Source organism: Panthera tigris, chromosome B3 (assembly GCF_018350195.1).
Source record: "Panthera tigris isolate Pti1 chromosome B3, P.tigris_Pti1_mat1.1, whole genome shotgun sequence".
Lineage (NCBI taxonomy): Eukaryota > Metazoa > Chordata > Mammalia > Carnivora > Felidae > Panthera > Panthera tigris.
Window position 1 is genome coordinate 118,614,706 of NC_056665.1, and position 27,848 is coordinate 118,642,553.

General features: G+C 38.9%; 1 protein-coding gene across 4 annotated transcripts in view; it reads left to right on the forward strand.

Annotated features, from left to right (window-relative positions):
* The window catches only part of LIN52 (lin-52 DREAM MuvB core complex component), a 109,863-nt gene that overhangs the window by 33,686 nt on the left and 48,329 nt on the right, over window positions 1-27,848 (forward strand). The window contains exon 6 of one of the 4 annotated variants that reach the window (XR_006218988.1): window positions 27,106-27,252. The exons of 2 other annotated variants lie outside the window; for them this stretch is intronic. Coding sequence is in view for 1 of the 2 variants with exons in the window: in XM_042990108.1 (XP_042846042.1) it covers window positions 5,053-5,072 (20 nt within the window). In the remaining variant the exon portion in view is untranslated. Of the gene's footprint in view, window positions 1-5,052; window positions 5,156-27,105; window positions 27,253-27,848 lie in introns of those variants that run through there. One more of the 4 variants, XM_042990108.1, reaches the window with a different exon arrangement.

Here is a 27,848-nt window from a genome sequence, read left to right on the forward strand (position 1 = left end):
TGAGCCATCAGCCCAGAGCCTGACGTGGAGCTCGAACTCACGGACTGTGAGATCGTGACCTGGCTGAAGTCGGACGCTTAACCGACTGCGCCACCCAGGCGCCCCAAGCATCCAACTTTTGATGTCCACTCAGGTCATGCTCTTATAGTTCAGTTCATGAGATCAGGCCCTGCATTGGGCTCTATTCTGTCAGCATTGAGAATCCCTGCTTGGGATTCTCTCTCTCCCTCTCTCTCTGCCCCTCTCTCCTGCTCACATTCTTTCTCTCTCTCTCTCTCAAAATAAATAAATAAACATTAAAAAAAAGTTTTAGCTCAGTAAGAAAAATGTATAGAATAGTGTTTGACACCTAGTAAGCTATCAATAAATTTTAGATTTTATTATTACTTAGTGTTACCTTTATCATTAATTTAGCTGTGTGACCTTGGGTATCAGTTTTCTCAGTTGAAAAATGAAGTTGTTGGACTAGAAGACCCCTAAGATTCTTCCAGCATTAAAATAAAATTCTGTGATTTTAAGACATAGCATTTAATTTGTTGTGTAAGGAAAACTGACTCTTAACTCTTCCTGGGTTGCTCCTTTACTCTCACATTCCTGTCACTCACAGCACTTCTGACACCATATGTGGGGTTTTTTTTCCCCCACACCAAGTAATTCTGACACCAGCTGGGTGTCCTACAGTTTAACTCAATTCTGACTCCCTAGAGATACTGTCTGATCCTTCAGGGTAAGGGCTTAGTCCCACAAGAGTACCTTCCCTCCCGCTTCAGTACCAGTCACGAGTCCAGGTTGTCACTTGTGCTTGTGACCGATCATCAACCATAAATTAGATGTTCCCACGAATTCCTTCTTGGGTTTGATTAATTTGCTGGAGTACCTCACAGAACTCAGGAAAACAGTTTACATACTGTTTACCAGTTTATAATAGAAAGGTATGATAAAGGGTACAGATGTACATCCAGCTGGAAGAGATACGTAGGGCAAGATGTGTGGGAAGGGCACAGAGCTTCCATGCCCTCTCCAGACAAACCACTCTCCCAGCACCTCCACATGTTCACCAACCCAGAAGCTCCCCAAACCCTGTACTTTGGGGATTTTTGTGGAAATTTTAACCACATTTAATCACATTCCATTTCCAGCCCTCTCCATCTCTGGACAGGATAGTGGTATGAATGAAAATCCCAAGATTCTAATCATGGCTTGACCTTATGAGCAGCCCCCATACAGGAACCCACCAAGAGTCACCTCGTTACAAAAAAACACTGCTATCGCCCAGGAAGTGCCTAAGAATTTAGCAACTCTGTGTCAGGAGCTAGGGTCAAAGCTTAAATATTAGAACAAAAGATGCTCCTAGGGTTCGTACCACTTAGGAAATCACAAGAGTTTTAGGAGCCCTGTGCCAGGAAGCAGGGGCAGAGAATTTTTTATTATCTCACATTCATACAGCATATATTTATTGTGTACTTTCAGGGTACTGTGCTAGGTACCAAGGACTTAGCAGTAAATAAGACAGAGATGGTTCCTGCTGTCACACAGCTAACATTCTAGTAGAAAAGGCAGTACACAAATAATTGTTTGCTGAAAAATTGTTTTAACTACACTCTGGGGCAGGGGTCAAGTGGGCAGTGATCGTTCTCCTGAGAAAAAGTTAAGTATGAAGAATGAGTTGGAGTTAATTGAGTGAAGGAAAGGGAGATGAAGGAAATTGAGTGAAGGAAAGGGAAGGAGCATAGTGCCTTTGCAGAACTGAAAGACAAGGCTAATATGCCTGGAGTTCAGACAGTGACTGCTGAGAGAGACAAAGGCTGTATCATGTAAGACTTCTCAGGTTGTAGTAAGGATTTTGGATATTATCCTAAGAACACTGGGAAGTCACTGAAGGGCTTAAACAAGCCACATTCAGTTTCTGGCCATGTGGAGAATGGTTTGGAGGGGGGCAGGAGGGGAGCTGGGGACACCAAGTAGGATGTCATTGCAGTAGCCAAGACTAATACCTAGAACCAGGGTACAGATAGTGGTCAGGGAGAGAAGTCATTGAATTTGAGAGTAATTTAGGACAAAGTCTTGATTGATTGCCTGTGTGACACGAGAGAGGAAAGAGAGGTGTCAGGGTTGAGTCCCAGATTTCTCCCTTGAGCATGTAAGTCAGTGGCATGTAAGGACCATTGGAAGGCTTTCACTTCAGGCTGAGATGAAATAGCAGGGACTAGATTCACCTTCCTTCCCACCTGAGACAAGTTTTTTAAGTGACAAAATTGATGAAACAGTGGTTTTATGACACTGACATCAGGCAACAAAGGACAGTGATCTCTGAAAGGTAAGAAGTAAATGCAGTTGAGCCCCGTGATTGTCCCAACCCACTGCTGTGAGAGTTTCCACATTGCGGTGCAGGGAGGGGGAATCCAGGCAGAGGTTGGCAGACTCCCTGAGTTGAAGACACAGAGCTAAGAGTCTGGAGAGACCCAAACAGCCAGAGTTCACAGGAGAGAGTTGTAGAAAGGTGAAAGCTGCACAGGAGCTCTGGAGAGCTGCAGAGGGTCCTCCTAGAGTCTTCAGCTGAGTACCAGTCAGTGCGTTCATGCAAGGAAACGACTTGAGGCTGAAGAGAGGACCATCCCAAGGGATTAGGGGCAACAGTGGTTGGCACCACAGGCCAGTACAAGCGCCTGCGCCTACCAGCCACACTGACAAAATCTCATGATTCACAGAACTCAGAAGAGTTTTGCCTCAGTAGTAAATACAATCGTCAAAACTTCCCAGACGATACACTTCAAGTATGTGCAGTTCATCATATATGAATTACATCTCACCAAAATTTTTTAAATTTTTAAAAAATGTCTGTTATTTTGGAGAGAGAGAATCTGAGCATGCGTGAGTGGGAGAGAGGCAGGGAGAGAGAGAGAGAGAGAGAGAGAGAGAGAGAGAGAGAGAGAGAGAGAGAGAGAGAGAGAATCCCAAGCAAGCTCTGCACTGTCAGCACAGAGCCCAACTCAGGGCTCAGTCTCAAACCATGAGATCGTGACCTGAGCCAAAATCAACAGTTGGAGGCTTAACCAACTAAACCACTCAGGCGCCCCAGTTTTTCATTCTTAAGTATACTGGTTTCTTTGCCTATTGAGGCCATTCTACAACAGATAACCAGCTCAGATCTTATACCCATCATGCAATGCACTTTGTTAAATACCACTCTTATGTGCTTTTCCTGGGTTCTGGTAATCTTGAGTGTATTCCTAGTGTCTGCTTAGAATTCCTAAATGCAGCAGTGTTTCTGAGATTTGGAGGAATAACCAAGAATAAAATTTGTTTGTATTTACAAAGTGACATTTAAAAAAAAGTAAAGACAGTTTTCTGGTCTTAAAGATCTCAGTTTGGGGTTTCTTATGCTTTTCAAAATAATATCAGTGTGGGGAAAACAGCTTCTAAAATGTAAAAGCCCTGCTGGATTTTAAGATAAAGGTGGTTTTACAGCACTGTAGAGAGATTAGAGAAAGGGCATGTGTAAAGTGCTTAGCACAGGTGTAAGTGAAGCAAATAAAGTGTAGTGCTTATGATTTAACTACATACATGTTAGATGTCAAAGACTGTAAGAACAAGAGATACCGCTTATCTGACTGAAAATAATTGTTAAAGCCATGGAGTTTGTTTTGTTTTGTTTTTTGTAGTATGTATTTTTAAAAGTTAAATATGGGGGCGCCTGGGTGGCTCGGTCAGTTAAGCGTCCGACTTCGGCTCAGGTCATGATCTCGCGGTCCGTGAGTTCCAGCCCCGCATCGGGCTCTGTGCTGACAGCTCAGAGCCTTTAGTCTGCTTCGGATTCTGTGTCTCCCTCTCTCTCTCTCTCTACCCCTCCCTCACTCACACTTTGTCTGTCTCTCTCTCTCAAAAATAAATAAACATTAAAAAAAAATTAAAAAAAAATATATATATATATTAAAAGTTAAATATGAGCTTTATTTTTTGGCCTTATAAAGCAATACATATTCATTATAGAAAATACAAAGAAAGCAAAAATCAGGCAAAATCACAGCATCCCCAGATAGTCACTTTTAACATTCTTCTAAGTAATCTAAACATCTCTGAGAGATATTATACACACATATGTACACACACACATATGTGCATATAAATATAAATTTTATATGCATGGCATCATGCTATTGTTCTACAACCTGCTTTTTCAACTTAGTTCATTGTGATCATCTTTCAGTGTCCATGAAAATGTAGCAAAATCATTAGTTTTATGAATGTGAAGAATACCATTATGAGATTATTTATCATATATTTTGTTAACTCTCTCTTAGTGGACATTCAGGTTGTTTCCAGTGTTTCACTAAAGTAAATGATGCTGCAGTGAGATCCTTTGCTGGATCAAAGTGAATGGCACATTTACAGTTTTTATACATATTAACAAAGTGACCTTTGTTACTTTGGACACTTGTCCAAATTATATTTCTGAGAGTGGTAAATGAAAGCTCTTGTAGTCCTCTAACTTAGCCAAGCCTGGATATTGTTAAACTTTTTAATACTTGCCTGTTTTATAGAGAAATTATGTTTCAGTGTTTTTTACATGCATTTGATTGCTAATAAAGTTGTGTTCATTGGCCAGTTTGTTTTCCTTCTTTCATGAATTTCTTGTTATCATCCTTGTCTACTTTTCTGCTTCTCTTATTTAAAGGTGAGGATGGGGTGCCTGGGTGGCTCAGTCGGTTAAGCGTCCGACTTCAGCTCAGGTCATGATCTCACGGTCCGTGGGTTCGAGCCCCGCATCGGGCTCTGTGCTGACAGCTCAGAGCCTGGAGCCTGCTTCAGATACTGTGTCTCCCTCTCTCTCTGACCCTCCCCCGTTCATGCTCTGTCTCTCTCTGTCTCAAAAATAAATAAACATTAAGTAAAAAATTAAAAAAAATGAAGGTGAAGAAAGTGAGATCTAAAGAAAGGAAGTAACTTTCCCATGGTCAGCCAGTAATTTAGTGCCAGAATCGGTAATCATAGCATGCCACAGCTGGAAGGGGATCTTAGACATCATTGAGTCCCAACCCTCTAATGTTACAGATGCAGAAACAGAGGCCTAAAGATGTTAGGTGACTTGACTAAGGACAGCTACCCAGCTCATTAATGACAACCAGGAATCTGAATCATGTCTCATGAAGAGGGAAAGGCAAGTAACATTTTTGAGCCTGCTGTATTTCTTGTGTTTTCTCATTTAATTCTCACTATTATTTTACCATAATTAACCCTTGAATAATGCAGGGGTTGGGGCGCTAACCCCATGTGCAGGCAAAAATGGTTCATAGAACTTTTGACTCCCCCCAAACTTATTTACTAATAGTTAATTATTGACCAAAAGCCTTACCAATAACATAAACAGTTGATTAACACATATTTTGTATATGTATTAAATACTGTAGTCTTACAATAAAATAAGCAGAAAAAAGAAAATGTTATAAAGGAAATCATAACAGAGTGCCTGGGTGGCTCAGTCCAGTTGAGCGTCCAACTTTGGCTCAGGTCATGATTTCACGGCTCGTGGGTTCTAGCCCCGTGTTGGGCTCTGTGGGGACAGCTCAGAGCCTGGAGCCTGCTTTGGATTCTGTGTCTCATTCTCTCTCTGCCCCTCCGCTGCTCACTCTCTCTCAAAAATAAATAAACATTGAAAAAAAAATCATAAGGAAGAGAAAATACATTTATAGTACTGTATTTATCAAAAATATCCACGTGTAAGTGGACCCATGCAATTCAAACTTGTGTTGTTCAAGGGTCAACTGTATTCCCATTTGAACAGATAAGGTGACTGAAGTTCAGAGAGCTTCCGTGATTTGCCCACACACCTAGTTATTTGCAAACCTGCACTAGAAGTCAAATTTTCTGATGCTTGATCCAGGGGTATCATTGCCTCTTAGAATAGTAATAGTAGATATGTTTCTTGACTTCACTCAAATACTCATTTGATAATATATGATAATTTGCCTCTTGGGAACTTGTAAATAAAACTCTGCCTGTGTTTAACAGTTCTTATTTGATACTGGACACCAATCTAACACTTAGGAGCTTTAGGAACTCTTTATTATAAGCAAAAACAGATCAGATACCATGTCTTACATCTTATGGGTGAATAGATTTGAGATTCATGAGCTAGATATAACCTAAGTTTTTAATGGTAGAGATGTCTGGATTGAAACTCTCAGTATTTTCTTAGAAGCATTTTTATCCCGTTGAGAGTGAAATCTTAACATATAAAATGAAAATGACATTTGGATTCTCTGAAGTGTAAAATGGACTTGAAATCATCAAGGGGTCAGTAGGAACAAAATCGAAACCATGTCAATTGCATCCTCCATATCTCCAGGAAAAAAAAAAAAAGTGCCTCTTAACTTTGATTTCTTGACAGGTCTCAGAATTTCAAAATCATATGGAGCTAATTTGGTTGTAGCTTCATCCTACAAAGAGGTACAGAGATTAGTATTGACTTGTGTATAACTTTGTTGATACTCTTGGTTTGGTTCAGACATGTAGAAGTTAGCTGGTAAAATCTGTGTTCTGCATTTCTGCTTTGCAGAGAGATCTTGTAAATGTTTGGGTTGATGTTTTTTAAACCTGCTGGTTTCATCTAACTATGTTGGAGGAAATGGAAGAATGTAGCGTGTGATGGACTCTTCCTTTTTTTCCTTTACAGAGGATTTTGTAGGCTTATAGAATAGGGGAGCCAACCGTTAACTCACATTCTAGTCTTTAATCATGTGGGATCTGTAAATCTCATTATTTAAGAAATAGACATTATTTCTTTAGTATTTTTCTGATTTACTCTATTGGAATAAGAGTTACACATTAGTTAGCACTTATAGATTCTGGTAAAGTCTAGGATTTTTGATTTTGCCTTTTTCCCCCCTTTTTGTTTTTTTTCCTCCCCTCCTGGAGCCTTAGTGACTAGAGGAATGTAAAAAAATAAAAGTTGAGTGGTTTAAGGCAGTGCTAAAGCTAAAGCACATGTTAGCTCATGCTGAGATGGTTACCTAAGAGTATGGACCTTTAAGCTCAGTCCACTACTGAAAAACAAGTATCACCAGAAGTAATGCTTATTCTAGTATCAAACATAACAGTCCTTTAAAATCTCCTTTGGAATGTTGAAAAGAGATCAAATGAAACCGTCAGAATGGTTATTTATTGAGGACGAAGAACCCTCCAATTTCATTCACCCGTTGTAGCTCCACTTTCTCATTTTAATGCTCGGTCCACATCGGTGATGGTAAAAGAGGTCCTGTACCTGCAGAGATGGCGGTGGGAGAAGGGACATCACCTTTCCATTTACTGCTTGTTGCAATTTGGCCTGTTTACAGACAGAACTGCTTCATGGGTGCTTCTGGTAGAGAGCAAAGGAAAGCAAGGTAGCAGCAAGAAGTCAGCATTTACGCATGACCAGTGAATTGGCTAATTTTTAACATGCAGTTAGTTAAGAAATGATTACAGCCTGAGGAGTCATGACCTCAACTTTTCATCAGCTCCATTGGATTGTGCCTCAGTTTGGAAATGAAGGAGGTATGCGGGAAGTTTTAATTGTACCTGTGTGATTTATCCCTAGTCAGCTCTTTAATTTCTTCTGGCTGTCTGAGGTTTCCGACATGCTGTAAATTTCCCCAACTTTTTCATTATCTGCAATTTCTTTATGACTCGTGAATCGGAGTGGAGAGAGAGTATGGATTTACAGCGGAGATAAACATGTCCATAAAGTCTGTATCTGTGTCAGTAATTGTACTGCTGTCAGTGACTGTCCTGTTTTACAGGCCTCTCTTGGGAAAGGAACAGGCTTCACTACCAGCAGCACTGAAATGCTTGCTTTGATTTGCATTAACTTGCTGGGAGACTAGGTAGGAATGGTGGGATAGGAATTGATACTGGACCTTGGCCTCTTGTTTGTTTAAAGTCAGATGACATTGTGTTGGATAACTGTGTATTGAAAATAGAACATAGACAACCTTTGCTTCCTAAGTGAAATGCAACTTTATTGATACAGATGTGAAAAAATCTCTTCTAAGTTCATGTGCTTTTAAGATGACTTCCCATCCATCTTTCCATTTATCTTTTATTTGAATTAAAACACAGGATGTCTCTTTCAGAACACTCAGCCCTCAAGAGTGGGGCAGCTAGAGTTTTCATGACGTTCCAGATTTTCCATCTGCCATGTCTTAATTCTCAGCTGGTAATGTCTCTTTGCTGATTGCTTGAAGTAGGGTGCACTCAACCATTTGCCGTGAGAAAGGAAGGCTTAAAACAAAGACAAATTCTTAATATTCCGTCTTTAAGGACGCTTCAGGATTTCTCTAGTGTTCCCTTAGAGCAATTGTGAAAGAAACCAAAGAGAACCCTTTAAAAATAGGTGGAGAAGCAAACACACAGAATTTTCTTCTAGTACGTTTGACACTGGAGCACACCCCTCAAGAATCAAAACTGTCCTTGTGTACCCTGAACCCTCTGCAAGGTAGTTTAAAAGAGTAGTAGGTGGCGGTACAGTTCAGCAAAGAGAGGATAAGATGCAGGATAAATCTCAGTCCTTAGTCATCCCACACATCCAAGTAATGTGGAGAGTTTTCTAGTTGATTTTTCCAAACCTTTAACTTCTCTTCCTTCTTCTGCTTGCATTCTTTTTGCCATCTTTCTACTAGTAGATGGGAGAGGGAAGATTAAAGGAGATGATATGATACAAGATTGTTTGGCTTCTTTCCAGAAGCTGTGGTGAAAAAGTATGGCTAGAGAAAATTATAGCTAAAATGAGATGTGAAATTATCTGTGTTTTTGATTCTCTGTCTCTCCTGTTGCCATAATAGAGTTTCTTCTTACTCAGCAAAGGGTCAACTACTTTCTTTGGGTGAGAGACAGAAGTTGCTGAGGCCCCTTTGGAAGTCAGTCCTTGCCTTTCTTTAGACTAGGAACCCTTTGTCACTCACTCTCTTCTTTCCCATCACACCTAGCAGTGCTCCTCATGGAGTAAGTTACATCGTTAACCTGATTCAAGTTTGGGAAAACTTCTAGTATATGGCTTACTAGGTCTGGTTTAAAAAACATACACAATAACCTGAAAACCAAACAAACAAAGCCACAATTTAACTTGGTGCTGTAGCTTCCAGTTTTGTTTTATGAACTTAAAAAGTTTTCTTTAATGAATGCCATATTGGAAATGTTCAACATCCATTTTGGTGTAGACCTTTATTTTTCCTTTTGTCTTTTATCCATTTTATACAAGCTGGTTGTCAGCACAAGTTTGGGCTAAGTTAAGGACTTTCACCTATATGCCTGCTCCATTAGAAGGAGATAGCTCTGTAAAAATAGGCTTTTTTTTTTTTTTTAAGTTTGTTTATTTTGAGAGAGAGAAGAAAGAGTGTGTGGGGGAGGGGCAGGGCTAGAGGTAGACAGAGGATCCCAAACAGGATCTGTGCTGTCAGCACAGAGCCCAACATGGAGCTCAATCCCATGAACTGTGAGATCATGACCTGAGGTGAAATCAAGAGTCAGACAGATGCTTAACCAACTGAGCCACCCAGGTACCCCTAGAGTAATAAATAAGCTTTCTGATTGCTCAGATTGAGAGGCTTGTTATCACTAAGACTATTATTGCCTCCTAGAAAATAGTTTTATAGGTGGGGAGAGTATAGTGCACTAGCTTCCTGTGCAAGGGAAGCACTTTTCTTCTGGTTGGAGAGAAAATAGTTCATGGTTGTCTGCTTCTGTTTCTGCTGCTGTCAGCTGTCAAATTCAGTAAAAACAAGGGTCTAATTAGCCAACAGTCTCAGTGTTGGAGGATAATAGCATTAACAAAGAAGAGAGCAACACAATAAAAGATTATTTGAATATGAATTTGTGTACCTGCTCTTCACTGAAATGGCTCCACAGTGGGAATTGATAACTTTGTATTAAAGGGTTAATAAACAAAGACACTGGACAGTGATTCCAGAACGTGTCTCCAGATTGAAAAACGACTGGCATTTCTTCCTCACTGTCCTTAATCAGGCTGAGAATGGAATCCAAGAGTAGCCAGGCTTGAAACTAAAGGGAGGGCTGGAGTATTGATCTGTTAACTGCTTGTAGAAGGGATCATTCTTGGGTGAAAATCCTCAAGTGGTAGTTTAGTTTTTAAGATCCCAGACTTCCTTGGCTCCATATAGATTAAAAATAGCTTATTTCAGATTATCAAGTAAAAGAATATGAATGCCACAAATAGGTCAGGGAAGAAGCTCCTCTTCACTAACTTAGGAAGAAATGCCGTTAAGTCTTTTCCTCCTGCAGTTCATCTTTGTATGAAAACATTTTAAATACCCCGTAAGCCTCCCCCGACCACATACATGCATACATATATGTGTATGTGTATGTATGTACATGTGTGTGTGTGTGTGTGTGTGTTTAAATTTTTATTTCTCCTTGAACTATTTGGAAGTAAGTTTCAGGTATGAGACACTTCACCCCTAAACACCTGAGAACACATCTTCTAAGAATAAGGACAGTTTCCTGCATAATACTGCTTACGTCCTGTAGCTGCAAAATATCTAATATCCTTTCACATTCAGAATTCCTCAGTTGTTCCAAAAATTTTGTGTAGTTTTTTTTTTTCTTTTTAAACCAAGATCCAGTCAAGATTCAAGCATTGCAAATGTCAGTGCATTCTTGGTAGAACATTTAGTACTAAATTCTACACACCAGCTCTTTTAATAAATATTTACCAGAGGCACCTGAGTGGCTCAGTTGGTTAAGCGTCTGACTTCAGCTTAGGTCATGATCTCTCGGTTCGTGGGTTTGAGTCCTGTGTCAGGCTCTGTGCTGACAGCTCTGAGCCTGGAGCCTGCTTGAGATTATGTGTATCCCTCTCTCTCTGCCTCTCCCCCACTCATGCTCTGTCTCTGCCTCTGTCGTTCTCTCTCTCAAAAGTAAATAAACACTGGGGCGCCTGGGTGGCTCAATCGGTTGGGTGTCCGACTTCGGCTCAGGTCACGATCTCGCGGTCCGTGAGTTCGAGCCCCGCGTCGGGCTCTGTGCTGACTGCTCAGAGCCTGGAGCCTGTTTCACATGCTGTGTCTCCCTCTCTCTCTGACCCTCCTCCGTTCATGCTCTGTCTCTCTCTGTCTCAAAAATAAATAAACGGTAAAAAAAAAAAAAAAAAAGTAAATAAACACTAATAGTAATAATAAATATTTACCAGTTTTTTCCTATGGTGAACATGTATTTACTCAAATGACTGTCATTTTCCTCTAGAATATTGAATTTCAAGCTCCCTCTATAGGGGGGCCGGCTTTATCAAGCTTCTTTAATCTGTTTCTGGTATTCTCCCCTTCTGCTAACCAAATTAGCTGTAGAATTGATCTCTCTCCAATAACTACTCCATTCTGCAGTCAGAGTAATGTTTTTGAAACACAATTGACATGTGACTTTATTCCCTTCTTTTTTTTAAAAAAAAAAAAATTTTTTTTTTCAACGTTTTTTATTTATTTTTTGGGACAGAGAGAGACAGAGCATGAACGGGGGAGGGGCAGAGAGAGAGGGAGACACAGAATCGGAAACAGGCTCCAGGCTCCGAGCCATCAGCCCAGAGCCTGACGCGGGGCTCGAACTCACGGACCGCGAGATCGTGACCTGGCTGAAGTCGGACGCTTAACCGACTGCGCCACCCAGGCGCCCCTGACTTTATTCCCTTCTTAAAGCCCATCAATGGCTTCCCAATTGCTCTTCAGAAAAAAATAAGAAATCTTTAACTTGGCCTTGTTGCTCTGTGTGATCTGGCCTTTCTCACACCATGCACATCTCACACCATGCTTCCCTCTCTTACCATGGGTTCTACAAATTCCTCGTGAGGCAAAAATGAAGTAACGAATCCATCCGGGGAACACATCTTGGGAGAGATGAAGCTTGGAAGTACACCTTGATGGCTAATATTTGCATATGAGAGGAAGGAAGACACTTCAGACTGGAAGCAGTTTTTGAGTATGGGTTGGTTAGAGTACTAGAAAGTGTGGAGGAGCTAAATTGGAAGACCTGAAGGACCAGGCTGAGGGATCATTAGAAGTCTGATAGCTACCTCCAAGGAGAATTGAAGGGTGTGATGATGGGTCCCAGAGACTAGCTAGGAAGCTGTTGCAGTCTAAGAATACAGTGCTGCTTATATTAGATAGGACAGTGTGAATGCAAAAGACAGGACAGTTGAGAGATATTGGGGAGGAAAAATAGGTATTAAATTGTAACAAACTGGAAGGACACAAGAGTCAAAATGATTTTAAGATTTTAAGCCCCTGTGACCAGGAGAATACAATTCAGGCTGGAAGTGGGGTACAGAGTGTCAAGGCATCATCGAAGTGAATTACGTAAGCACCTATCACCATTATAAGCTAAAAGATTCTGGATATCAAGTCTGTTAGTTAGGATAAGGTTCAACTATGTGAACTGTGGCTTACACAGAGTAGAACTCTTTTCCACAAAAAGGAAGGCTGAAGGTTGACAGGCCCAGGCTGGTAGGACACAGTCAGAGTGTCATCAAGGACCAAAGCTTCTTTCTTTCCACTTCACTTTCTTAGTGGTTTTCAGCTAAAGGATACCTCAAAATACAGGGTGACTACTAGAGCTCTAGCCATCAAGCCTGAGATGTAGGCCAGGAGAAGGTAGGAAAGAAGAAGGGCAAAGGGAGGTGGGGGGGGGGGGTCCCACACAGCTGACTTCTTTTTTTTTTTAAGCAGCTTTCTAGAAGTGCCATAGAACTTAGTTGTCTGCACCAACCTAGCTGCAAAAGACTGTCATCTTTTATTCTGGGCTATGGTTTTGCTGGCTAGAAATTAAGGGTTTTGTTAATAAGGAGGAAGAGAATAATAGGTATTGGGATAAGCAATCAACATTCTCGGTCACAGGTAACAAGACACCTGTGCAAGAGCAATGACTGGTCAGTAGAAGTAGAAGAATGTGAGGTGATGGCCATGTTGAGAAAGCTCAGAATTAGTGATTTTAGAGGTGTATGAATGGTTGTTCATCTGTGAATTAGGCTTCATTCTTATACTTTACTGATTATGTTGTATGAATTATAAACAAAAGTTAGGGATTGATTGTGTTTTCTTTACCATATGGTATGCTTGGTATTCCAAAAGTCAGTAAATTCATACCCATGAGTCCTTTTAAGGGATCTTGCAGAGCTTTTCTGGGGGGTGGGGTGGGGACGGCTATTTTTCCAAGGAAGTAAACAGAAAAATCTCAGCTTTTTAAAAAATCTTTAGGAGGCAGACCACTCAAGAAATGGTGAGCTTTTAGTAGTGACCCTTTTTATGGTCAGTTTATTAATATGTATATCTACTAAGTAGGTTCTGAGTAGATATTTCTAGTTATGAAGTGAAATACTTGGTTCTCTGATTTCCATATATTTATCAAAGCAGATTCTAAGAGATTTAAAAAAAAAAAAAAAAGATTGTTTCAGTAAAATTTTCTTTCATGCAGTTAGCCTGGCCTAGTGACAGTGAATCCAAGCGCTGATTTTTATTTTTGCTGTGTCTCACGTAGCCTTGATTATAATAGGGCATCAGTGTTGTTGAGTGGGTGGTTGAGTTACTTCTGAAGCCCAATATGATGTAAGCTCTGGTAATATTTAGAAGTTAAAGGCAGTCTTTATTGTTTAACATAATCAAATTTACTTTATAGCCAGTAAAAAAACCTTTAATATCTTTTATTAATATATAATTATATTATTAGTATAATTATATATTAATAAATTACATATTAATATAAGCTATATTTACAATGGCTTGATTGCTAGTTTTAACAAAAACTAACCCCAAGAATACCTTTCAGCAAAATACATGAAAATAGAGTCATTTAGAAGCATTTTCTGAAAACTTAACCCAAAATGCCAAATAAATCTTTTAGGTTTATGCTGCTTAGAATAGTAAAACTTGCATTTTACTTAATATTTAAAGATGACTTCTTAGCACTTTGTCTATTGCAGAATGTGCATGATTTTGCCCTACTTCTGGTGACTGGATTCTCATCCTTTCAATAGGATCAATATTAAGCCAGCCTTCTTTACCTCCTCGATCCATATTAAACCTGTCTTGGAAAGAGTTCGTTTATTGGATAATATAGCTACACCGGGGCTCTATGACAATATCTTTTGCTGCCTCATTAACTCTGGAGCATTAGAACAAGATAAAAATGCCCTAAAGCCTCTTATCTGATGTCTGGTGTAACCTGCTGAAAGCAGGAGCGCCATTAGTTTATGTTAGAAATCAAATGGCCCTCTCCAGTGCAGGAAGTACTGATTAAACCTGAAGTGTCCCTGGAGGACTCTACAGCTGTCACAGGGGTGGTGGCTGTCCCTCACCAAAAGAGAAATCTGGGCCAGAGGTCCCAGGGGGGTGGTGCTTTAAGAACTAGCACGTGGCTGCCCCAGCTGTTCTGCTTTGCCTAATGAATTGTTTTACAAGAAGAGGCTGGGTATTGTCATCACAAGCTGCCTTCCTTAGAGACGGGAGCAGGCCAAATAATAAGTAATGTTAGTGATGGTAATTGAAATGTGATGGCTCTCCTGGGACCATCACAGCCCTAGAGCTGGTTGGCACTTGTGGATTCTTGTCCTACCAAGGCCCTATTTGAAGTGTGCCTTATTTTTTTTTTTCAATTACATAATTGTGAGGTTTTTTTTCTCTCCTCCTCACTATAGAAATTCATTGACAGAAGCAGTCTTAGGAACATTACAGTAGTGGTTTTAAGTACAAAAAGAACAGCTTTGACTTTTTCATTTAAATTATCAACACTGCAACAGTTAAGGACTACCACATATTCTTAGTCTCTTGGAGATCACTGCAGAAATCTCTCTAGGCTACACTTTTGATTTAAAAATTTTTTAAATAGCGTAGTAGGATATAAAGTGGAAAGTAAAAACCTTGCTTGCTGAACTTACCAGAGGTAACCACCAAAACATTTTCTATGCATAATCAAGTTTATTTATGTTACCACATACAGATGAGATCATAATATATGTACTGTTTTGTGACTTACTTTTTCACACCACAATATATCTTGGATATCTTTCCACAGCGATACAGATAGATCTACCCCATTGTTTCCTAATTGCTGCATAGAATTTTATTGTATTGATGTACCAATTCTAGACTCTTACTGGATAGTTTGACCTGGACCCGTGGGTGGATATTTATTGTACCAACTGGTTGCACTCATTGATTTGTATTCTATGGTTCACCCTCTCACATCAGTGATTTTCCTTTCTTCAGGGATGTTCCAGGACATTTAAAATAGGTAACAGTGGAGGTAAAACTTTTGGAGAGGGATAGTGTGAGTCTTGTCATAGACCACCAGCTGGACATATGTGTAGTGATATGTGCCCTACTGCATATTTTAAGTTTTTTGCTTAGTCCAGATAGGTGAGGAAAACAAATAGACTTTAATGGGTGTTGTCTAAGGCATCGACTGGAGGCTTCCTCTCAAATTGAATGAGTGTTTTCTTCCCTAATTTTCTACTTCAGATGTTCCAAGTATCAAATTATGAATGCATTAATGGACTTGGGAAATGATTTGTCAGCACGTGAAAATGAGGACTTAGGTTTATTGTGTTAACAGCTTGGCTAACAAAGCAAGTTTGTACCTTGTGAACTTTAGGGGCCTTGCTGGGAGTGGCAGTGTGATGAATGAAGCAAAGCAATTTTCCAAGAATATTTCAGGTCAGTGACGGAAGAAATCACTTGTCTTCTTGGGTAAACCAGAACCTAATTTTAGTTGCATCTGCCTTCAATAGGACCTTTGCAAATTGATAGAAATTGGCACTTCCATCTAAAATGGGAACATTATGTGTCTTTTAACTGAAAGCCCTTTAGTCTCATTTTCTCACCTCTTCAAAGTTCTGATTTGCCCAATCGTTATTGAAGAGATGTTATACTTCTAAGTTGTGAAATGCCAACTAGTTTTGTTTCAAGTTTCTTCTACAGTGTTTTCCTCTCCTTGATGCATTCGAATTGATGCACGATGCTTAACTTAATAATTGGAGGCTATTAATAACAGTTACTATTTATACATGATTTACCTCTTGTCCAAACCTTCAGTAGATTCTTGGGACATATGGGTGTATACCGAGATTTCAGGGGCACTTGTGGGCTATTGGAGATTCTCTAGACTCATGCTGTTCAGAATGGTAGCCACTAGCCACATGCCATTTAAAGTTAAATTAATTACAAGAAAATAAAATTAATTTAATTTCTCAGTCACACTAATAAATGCTTAGTAGCCATGTGCAGCTAGTAGCTACCACACTGGACAGCACAGAGAACATTTCCATTAACATTACTCTAAAGGTTGGCGAACTATATAGCCCACAGCCTGATTTTGGGTTCCCTGTGAACAAAGAATGGTTTTTACATTTTTAAAGGGTCATAAAATAAAACAAAAATCAGAAAAATATGAGACAAAGACTGAGTGTGGCCTGCAAAGCCTAATGTATTTACTACCTGGTCCTTTATAGGATAAGTTTGCTGACCCTTTGACCTGTGCCTCCTTCTCTTAATAACATTTCAGCTTTCTGATCAAGTTAAGGTTAGGGGTTTCCCTAAGCCATCAGAAGATTGTGAATCTATTAAGCAAATTAGGCAAATTGAGGCACAAAGTTTTTTACTGTAGATAGACCACAGAATGAGTCCAGAGCTTACACAAATCAGTTCCCTGGAGCTAGCACAAGTGGGATGAGCTTTGAAATAGGTAAAATTCTTTGTAGTATAAATGATCAACTTGCAACCGCTTTTTGAATAATACCTACAGTGTAACAGAACATTCTGATTTTGTACACTATTTTGTGACTTTTAAGTATTCCTCCTCCCATCTTACTCTGAAAGAAATAGAATGAGTACATTTCAACAGATGCACTTGACCTTTCAACAAAGAATTTACCATGAAGATTTTTAACTGTTCAAATAATTTGAATTGTCAAATTATTTCACCCAGTCTCTCCTTGGAAGAATGAAGCAGAAAGATGCTTCTGCTGGTATTCTCTACATCTGAGAGATAATCTTCCCTTGCCAAATGTAGCTAGCAGTTTCTCATTAAATGTAAAGCTTATGAAATCTGCTATAAAAGTGAGCATCTGGCACTTCTGTGGAAAATTATAGAGTCAACTTGTTGCTGTCAAGATAGGACCTTGGTATTCATGAGCGGACTTTGTGATTTCCCAAGTTTGTGCTAACCTATACTATTTTTCCTCTAAAATGCATTAAGGTTCATTTGAAAAAAATTAAGGTATCCCTTTGGCTTTTTGATGTGAATTATTCCATAATTAGAAATAACTCAAGTAGTGCTCCCACTAAAATAAATGTTATACTACAATACATTGAATTATTGGTAGAAGCATTAATTTGAACTTGCCTGAATCTTCAGATTTAAGATAGTGATATCACATTATTATGGATTGTGTGATGAGATCATGAAGCGTACTGAACCCCAGAAAAAGTCACATTTCAACATTAGCCTTGTCAAAAAAAGCAAGTGGTAAAGGAGATAAGGAAGAGAATTGTGAGATAGTAGAGAGGAAACCTTCATGAAGTATAGCTTCTTTTTCTTTTTAATGTTTATTTATCTTTGAGAGAGAGAGTGTTAGCAGGGGAGGGGCAGCAAGAGAGGGAGACACAGAATCTGAGCTTTCAGCACAGAGCCCAACACACGAACCGCGAACCGCGAGATCATGACCTGAGCTGAAGTCACACGCTTAACCGACTGAGCCACCCAGGTACCCCGAGTATGACTTCTTTCTAAAGGACAGTAAGAATGGTAGCTATGTTTTGCTTTTATTCACTGGTACAAAATCAGTGAAAATTTTATTACTTAAGGTTGTATTCATTGATCATCACTGGTTATGGTTTCTAGTAGCAATTTCCCAAGGTAGAACTTTGACTAAATTTATGGAAACTCCCCAGATTTGTTCTAATCTTTCAGTGCCATCCTCTTTGCCATTCTTTTTTTTTTAACTTTATTTATTTTTTAGTAATCTCTACATCCAATGTGGGGCTCAAACTCAAGGATTTCGAGATCAAGAGTCACAGGCTCTTCCATCTGAGGCAGCCAGGTGCCCCCTCTTTGCTATTCTTTGCCAAATCATCTCTTAAGTCTTCTTGTTCTTTCAGTTCTTCCATGTCACTTTTATGTGTGCCCTCCAAACCTTTGCCATCCTCTTGTCTCACTAGTATTAATAGCATACTCCTCTTCATTGCCTGTGAAAATAAGCTGCTTGAAGCCATACACTGCCTTCTTATAAGGCATGCTAAGTAAGAATCCAAAGGTCACCCAGTCTCCAGTAAGACATCCCATAATATTTTTTTAATATTTAAAATTTTTTTTAATATTTATTTATTTTTGAGAGAGAGAGAGACAGAGTATGAGTGAAGGAGGGGCAGAGAGAGACGGAGACACAGAAGCCAAAGCAGGCTCTGGACTCAGAGCTGTCAGCACAGAGCCAGACATGGGACTCGAACTCATGAGTTCGACTGAGCCACCCAGGCGCCCCATAATATTTTTCTTATGTAATCAACGATGTATCTCTACTAAAGCTGGCTGTTACCAAGTTTGAGATCTTTGTCCATGGCATTTTATGATGCCAGTCAAAGTACGGCAAAGACATATACCATGGGCTTGTATTTTACGCTCCAGCTGAAAAATCAGAAACAGGAAGGAACATCAACTTGAGATTTAGAGTTGCAAACCATAGCCATTAACGATGGCCTTGCACATTGTCCATGATGAGGAGAAACTAAAATTTAAACTTGAGAAATTAGATAGTTCTCCAATCCTGCCATAAAGTATTTATAAGACCAATCCCAAAACGACCCTGTATCTGAGGCTTTTATATTGACCTATCCATATTTGGAAAGGAATTCTTTTTATGTCCTGAGGTTCTCAGATTAGTAGAACAAACTTAATTTTTGCACAAAGTCTACCCATTACTGCAAAGTAGATGAGGTAGCCTGATCTTAAACTCCGCAAACTCTATAAGGATATCTGGGCATCTGGGTTTTTCCACCACCGAATTCCCAGCACTTCTTACAATTGGTACGTTATAAATGTCTCTTGTCCAATAATTAGGTGTTTACCTTTCCTCTTTCATGATTCATGTTTACAAAGGCATTTTTCTTTTCATATTTGTGTTAAATAATTTCTTGTTATGATTGATTAACTCTTCCTTTTTATGAACCTTTAACCTCACATTTTCTCCCACATCACATTGTGGTCATGAGTCCTGTGTTTCCTGTACCATCCTCACTGCCTTTTCAGCTTTCATTTTTCTCTTTTCTTTTTTTTTTAACGTTTATTTATTTTCAGGACAGAGAGAGACAGAGCATGAACAGGGGAGGGGCAGAGAGAGAGGGAGACACAGAATCGGAAGCAGGCTCCAGGCTCCGAGCCATCAGCCCAGAACCTGACGCGGGGCCCGAACTCACGGACCGTGAGATCATGACCTGAGCTGAAGTCGGATGCTTAACCGACTGAGCCACCCAGGCGCCCCTCATTTTTCTCTTTTCTGATGAACATTTTTGGTAAAAGCTGGTGCACTTGCTAAAACATTCCCACGTGCCGCTGAATTTGTGATGGAACTATTTGTGTCATAGATGTGAGCCAACCCAAAGAAGTATAAAAATAAAAGATGGGTATCTTTTATTCCAAATTTGTAGAAACTTCTAATCCTCTCCAGTTTGCATAGTGTTATCTTTACTATGTATAAGAGTACCGCTAGGGAATGTCGCAGTCACAATGGGATGCTGGTGGTAAGTGGACTGCTAGGCCCACTAACTAGCTGAATGTTTTGTGTGTTGTTTAGATTAGTTTAGATTAGTTCTTCAGCAAAATTGCAAGTAAACGCCTGTGTTATATTGGCTTTCATGATTTTATAGTTGAAATTCCACAGATATTAAAGACTTAGATTCCTATACTGGTAACAATTATGAGTTGTTTAGAATAACTTGTTTTCTGCCTAAGTATAAAGTATAAAGAAAAATTCAATTCTTGTGTAATGGAACTATTCAGCATTGTATATAATACTGCTGTCTGCTTTTCTCTGGAATATTTTATAACACTGTTAGAAGAAGAATAAATGGTTTTTTTGCCTAAAAGGAGATCTAACAATTCTTTAAATTAATAACTCTGTCCTTAGAGATTATATTCGATTCTGTTTTTGTTCACCACCAATGTGTGAAATGGTCTGTTATCACTTACATTTGCCTTGGTATTTGTAGGGCTCAAACAGTGGGGAGATCCCAGTTTGCTGCATGATTAACCTTGTAAGGACTGTGGATCCTTCCAAATGTAGGAACTAGTCCTGTACTTTATTTAGGTCAAGAATGAAGCTGGTTTTGCAGAAATTAACAAGCATATCCTAAAACTCAGATAAACTAAACTATCTAAAAACCTAAAACTATCTAAAACTAGAGACTCAGAATAGCTTAAAAAAATAAAAAATCTTGAAAAAGAACAAAGTTGAAGGGCTCACAGTCTCAAAATTTTAATACAAAGCTAAAATAATCAAGACAGTGTAGTATTTGCATATGGATGTCCTTATGGATCAATAGAATAGAATTGAGAATCCAGAAACCCTCATATTTATAGTCAGTTCATTGTTGACAGGGGTGCCAGACCATTCAAGGGAGGGAAAAGAACTTAACAAATGGTGCTGGGAAAACACAACATTCACCACAAGAACCTAAAATTGAACCCCCTACATCACACCATATACAGTTATTAACTCAAAATGCATTATTGACCTAAGTGTAAGAGCTGAAACTGTGAAAATCTTAGAGAAAACATAGGCATAAATCTTTATGACCTTAGATTAGGCAGTGGTTTCTAACATGATTCCAAAAACATAAGCAGAAAAAGAAAATTAGAAATTGGACTCCATCAAAATGTAAAACTTTTGTGCTTCAAAGATACCATTAAGAAAGTGAAAAGACATGGAGTGCCTGGCTGGCTCAGTAGATAGAGCATGCAACTCTTAATCTTGGGGTCGTGAGTTCGAGCCCTACATTGGGAGTAAAGTTTACTTAAAAAGAAAAAAAGAAAGTGAAAGCCCACAGAATGGGAGAAAACTTTTAGGTTTGTTTATTTATTTTAAAAAAGAGAGAGAGCACAAGGAGAGAGAGGGAGAGAGAGAATCCCAAGCGGGCTCTGTGCCTTCAGTATGGAGCTCAGTGCGGGGCTCAGACCCACAAATCATGAGATTATGACCTGAGCTGAAACCAAGAGTTGGATGCTTAACTGACTGAGCCACTTAGGCACCCCATAATAGGAGAGAACTTTCAAAAATCATTTCTGTATTGTTTGATAAGGGGATTGTATCCAGACTATATAAAGAACTCTTACAGTTCAACAATAAAAAGACAGTAGCCCAATTTTTAAAGTAGCAAAGGATTTGAATAGACATTTCTGCAAAGAAGATATTCAGATGGCCAACAAGCACATGCAGAGATCCTCAGCATCATTGATCATTGGGGAAATGCAAATCAAAATCATGAGATACTACCTTGCACGCACTGGGGTGACCATAATGAGAAAGATGGACAATAACAAGTGTTGGCAAGGAGGTAGAGAAGTTGGAGCACTTGTGCACTATTGTTAGGAATGTAAAAATGGTGCAGCCATTGTGGAAAACAGTAAGGTGCTTCCTCAAATACTGAAAATAGAATTACCTATGATCCAGCAATTCCACGGTTCTGTGTATATATACCCAAAAGAATTGAAAGGAGGGACTTAACACAGATATATGTATGCCCATAGCAGCATTATTTGCAGTTGCCAAGAGGTGGGCACAACCCAAGTGTCCATTGGTGGATGATTAGATAAACAAAATATGGTATGTACATACAGTGGAATATCATTCAGCTTTAACAGGAAGAAGAATCTGACATATGCTACAACATGGATGAGTTCAAGGATATGCTAAGTAAGACAAGCCAGTCATAACACAGAGAGACAAATACTGTATGATTCTGTTTATATGCAGTACCTAGTCAAATTCATAGAGGGAAAAAGTAGAATGGTGGTTGCCAAGGGTTGGGGAAGGGAGAATGGGGAGTTATTATTTCATGGATACAGAATTTCAGTTTTGCAAGATGAAAAAAAAAAGTCTGAACATACGTTGCACAACAGTGTCAATATACTTAATGACATTGAAATGTACACTTAAAAATGGTTAAGATGATAAAATGTATGTTATGTGTATTTTGCCACAGCTTAAAGGGGGAGCAATTCATGGTATATGAATTATATTTCAATTTTAAAACAAACCATTTAAGAAAAAGAAGAATACAAAAATACGAAACCAGTCTAGGAAACCCAAAAGGATTTGAAGAAGTCCATTATATGCCTGCTCCTAACTGAAGGCCTTTTTTTTTGAAGTATAATGATTTTGTATTCCACTTCCTTCAATTCATGAATGAGTCTTTTCTACCTCTCACCTTCTTTTATTCTTTCCTGAAGTAGATTTGAAATAATCTCTTGATCATCCTTGGTACTTATTGTAACATCCGACTCTACTGTGGGGTCACATATATTTCTTAGGATTTATATATTATAATAAATGAACATTTATGTATGGCCTGCGATGAAAAGCAATGTGCCAGACCCTGGATGTCAAAAATACATAAACTCTTGTGTTTATAATCGATTAGCGTGACAAGGCAGGTATATAAAAAGATCACCGTATGAGAGAACATGTACTAAATGCCACGTGAGTACCATAGGAGTTCAGAAATGAGAGATCATAGTGGGATGAAGGTGGTTGGGTAGCGTCTTTTTATTTATTTTTTTTACTTTTTTTAATGTTTATTTTTATTTTTGAGAGAAAGAGACAGAGTGCAAGCAGGGGAGGGCCAGAGAGAGAAGGAGACATGGACTCCGAAGCAGGCTCCAGGCTCTGAGCTGTCGGCACAGAGCCCGACGTGGGGCTTGAGCTCATGAATCGCGAGATCACGACCTGAGCCTAAGTCGGACGCTCAACCGCCTGAGCCACCCAGGCGCCCCAGGGTAGAGCCTTTTTTTTTAAAAAAAAAAAAAGGAAGTGGAATTTAAACTTGAATGAAAGAAATAAATTTTATATATCATCATCGGCAAATTGGTTTCGTCCTCGCTGTAAGATTCTATGTAAAATGCAACATTCCATGTCGCAGTTACTATTTGATTAGCCTGCACAAATCCTTTTTTCTCATATTCATTTCCCTTGCTGGCTGCCCAGACTTTCTAGCACAGTAAAAGGCATTGCCTGTCTGTCTACTCGTTCACATACAGACCAGTAATTAAGTGTGCAGGGAGGCAAAGTAACCTTACCTCATAATTTGGCCACCAAGCCATGCAGTAGCCTCTCTGGGTTTACCTTGTTAAGCCTGTAAGTGGTAACAAAGAGATAAGAAAGTAGCCACTGTCGAGCATCTTTGGCCTAGGATGAGTTTGACCTGCACTTTGACAGTGATTTTGATTATTTCTGCTTTCTATGTTGAATGGATTTATCAGAGTCTCAAAGACCCTTAATTTAAAAAATATATTGACTTTTTTTGTTGTTGTTTTTTAGTCTTCTACATGCTGAATGTTAACCTCCTTATGGCATGCAGTGATGATTTCTGAATTTTGATTAGGCACAACTCAGTGTTGAAGCACTGAAGCAGTTGGTTACTACTGCAGCTAATTCTTGGTTAAATAAACAAGAGTCCTGGGGCGCCTGGGTGGCTCAGTCGGTTAGGTGTTCAACTTCGGCTCAGGTCGTGATCTCACGGTTTGTGAGTTCGAGCCCCACGTCGGGCCCTGTGCTGACAGCTCAGAGCCTGGAGCCTGCTTCGGATTCTGTGTCTCGCTCTCTCTGCCCCTCCCCTGCTTATGCTCTGTCTCTTTCTGTCTCAAAAATAAATAAACCATTAAAATATAAAACAAACAAATAAGAGTCCTTTAAAAAGATTAGCCAGAACAATTTTAGAACCTACAGCAGCACTGATGTATATCAGTTTTGGCTTGGCATACTTTGACCCAGGGCTGTGCAGTGTTTTATTACCCTCAGCTACATAAGGACACATACTTATAGCACCACTTTTGTAGCATATATTTTTATAACTCTACAAAATGATTAGACTGACATAGAGCAATTCTCTAAATTCATAGGTATTAAAATATTCTGGCAGCTGTCTCCTTTTTGCCTTTAAGTTGAGACATCATGATGAGATAAGACTGTACCAGTGCTGATAGGTACAAGAATGTAGTTCAGCATGGTATTCTCACATTATTGACAAAAGTCTTTGTCACTGTAAATAGGAGAAATCTTGGAGGAAGTGTTCCCATTATAGTAATTCCAGTTCAATTCTACTAATAGTGTTTTTCAGAAACTTCTTTACATTAAAACACATTCCATGTAGTCAGATAGGAAGGACGTTATGGTATTAAAATGTCTCTGAATTCTAACTAAAACAGCTTGTGCTGAAAAACATACAATATCTGGGAGTTTGAGGTATTTATTAGGGTTTAGAGAGTGTTTAAGAGAACCTGAATGGGAGAAACTTCCTGGTAAATTGTTACTAGGGTATAGTGACATGGGATACAGACTCAAAATAGGCTCCTAGCATTCTGTGGACTATATAGGTCATAGTCCACAAGGGGGAACTGAGAGTCTGGGAAGGTCTCAGTTAATGAGACCTCTGGTAATGCTTTCCAGTGAGCAACCCTGTGGCCTCTCTTCCCCTAAGTAGTCCCGAGCTGCTTCCAGGTGTCTCAAATTTTTCTAACTGGGAACAGTTTCCTTTTTTTTTTTTTTAATGTTTATTTATTTATTTTGAGACAGAGAGATCATGAGTGGGGTAGGGGCAAAGAGAGAAAGAGAGAGAATCCCAAGTGGGCTCCGTGCTATCAGTGCAGAGCCCGATGCAGGGCTCGAACTCGCAGACTGTGAGATCGTGACCTGAGATGAAATCAAGAGTCAGATCCTTAACTGACTGAGCCACTCAGGCACCCTGGGAACAATTTCCAATTGAAAGATTCACCCTTTGTTAAGAAGTGTGAGACTTTAAATGGCAGATGATTGTGGATACAACCATTGTGAAAAACAGTGCAGCAGTAGCTTCTAAGGTGGATGATACATATACCCTGTGACCCAGTATTTCCAGTGCTATATATATGTGTGTGTGTGTGTGTGTATATATATATATATATATATATATATATATATATATATATATACACTCTCTAGAAATAGAAATGCTATACCAAAACATGGATAGAAAAATATTCAGAACAGTGCTATTCATAATAGACCCAGACTACAAACAATCCAAGAGTTCATTGACAGTAGAATGAATAACTAAATTCTGATGTATTCACATAATAGAATACTATATAGCCATGAAAATGAACGTGTTGCTACATGCAACAACATGAATGAGTCTCAGGAATATAACACTGAGTAAATGAAGATAAACACAAAAAGAGTACATATTATACAATATTTGTATAAAGTTCAAAAACAAGCAAAGCTAATTTATGTGATATAAATCAAAATAATGATTACATTGCAGGTATGGTGTTGGCTGGGAGGGGCCAGGAGGAGGGAGACTTCTGGGGGGCTGGTAATGGTTCTCTATAAAGATCTATATTGTTGTGTGTTCATTTTGTGAAATTCCTCACACATATACCTCTGATGTTTCCTTTTTTCTGTGTATATGTTATACTTTAAAAGTTAACTAAAAAAAAATTTTAAGGCAAATAGTGGCTGAAATAAAAATTGAAAGTAATTCACTCAAGTCTAATAGCTAGTCGAATGTTAAAATGAAATGCTTGCTCTCAAAGCCATTCTGGTTTGATAGGGGAAGCTCGCAAAGAAAGTTCTCAAGCATTAGTAGTATTCCAGCCAGATTTCAAAATATTGCTTAAAGCAGGGCCTTACATTATTGGGTAAGAATAATAACACTTATTTTGTAGGGTATTTTTGTCATGCGTAGCTGACATATACAACTTTTTGTGCCTTCAAATTTGGCTTTTATAAACATCTTTAGTATTAAAAATTTTGTTTCCAGAGAGTCACTAAATGAGGTATCACTGTAATAGAGAAAGAACAGTGATAAATGTGATTCAGTAGATGGCAGTATTCCCTTTGTAGGTGTTAGTCAAAATGTGGATACATGGGGGTAACTACGAGAAACTTTCTTCAGTAAGAGTGGTAAAGGGTCACCTGCTGGGACACGTAGACCAGAAAGAACATTTTAATATTTTTGTTCATTTGTTATTTCATATATTACTAGGAACTATTTTGAATGGACCCATAAGATGTAGAGTCCACAAATGTAGAGGACATATTTTTCCACATAAATCCTAGAATGATAGCCTGCAATTGGTAGTTTGTTTGATGTAGTATGGCTTTAAGTGGGTGTTAATGCATAGAATATTCAGGAAGGATTTGAGCAGTGTCTTTTTTTTTTTTTTTTTTTCAGTCTTGTATGTGGGAATATTTATATGTCAAGATTGAGATAATGACTAACTGCCTTGGACAAAGATGTCAATGAAATTTATTGATGAGGAGATTAGGGTGCACTTGAGCATAAATTAAAAGAAATATTAAAGTGATTGACCAGTCTGTTTTTGTTGGTTATTTTAATACAAATCAAATGTTTTTTGAATAGTCTCTTTTTTCAGATTGAAATTTTCTTAAAATGGTAGCGCTTGATGAAAGCAGTGGGGTTTAAGAAATCCTGTGGCATTATAAGGGTTTTAGTTGTAAGGAGTTTGACATGGATTAGAGTGATATGACAGAGAAGTCAGGAGTTACCAGCCAAAGGACAGAACGTGCCTGTGGTGCAGAATGGAAGGCCAGTGAACAAACTAGCCAGTGAGAGTCAGAAGAACTACATTCAAGTCCTGACGTTGCTCATTATTAGCATTGACCTTGGACAGGTCATTTAGCATGCCTAATTTTTCTTATCTGAAATATAGGTGATAAATAACTGCTGTACCTTCCATACAGGTTGTTAAGTGCATCAAGTAGGTGCAGTGTCTGTAAGGATGCTGTGTTAACGTTAATGAACTCTGTAGATGGACTCTGCATTGTTTTTATACTGTTCAAATAACTTTTTGTCTCCTCAGGTTTTTCTGGCTGTAGTCATCAGGTGCCAGCTGAGAAACATTGATAAGCATAGCTTCAACAGCCATCATTATAGGAGTACCTACTAATAGGTACTATGCTAAATGCTTTAAATGCATAGTTTCCAAAGCCTCACAACTGTGCAATGAGTAAGTTGGACCATTGACTCCATTTTATAGTTCACAAAGGTTTGGGCTGACCCAAGAGCTGTGAATCACGCCCATGTCGTCTGACTTCACAGCAGTTGTTTGTAGTATGTGATGCTATACCTGCCATGATGCACTTTAGTTTTTGCTTTTCCCTACCTAGTATTTCAGAAGCCAGGGCCACACGTAGTATTTTTATGTATTGGGCAGTTCAAGTAAAGACATCCTTAAAAGAAAATTTTATTACGTTTCACTTTGGAGATATTAACAGAATCCTAATGTATGCAGTTGTTAATTTGGGAATGGAGAGGGTTGGTGCTCTTGACTTGAGCCTGTTTCATCTTGAGCCAGAGCACATACAAATCATTTCTTGATGGTTCAGACTCAAGGAAAGGAATAGTAACATCAACACAACCCAAAGTAACATCAGCACAACCTAAAGAGTGTTAATAGTTGGTTTGAGGGTATATTGATTTTCTTTGCAAACACCTCTCCCAATTACTTACTTTTTCATATGACAGCTGCTGTGTGTGTGTGTGTGTTTTTTTTTTTTTTTTTGGTATATTTTTCTCTGTGTGTGTGTGTGTGTGTGTGTGTGT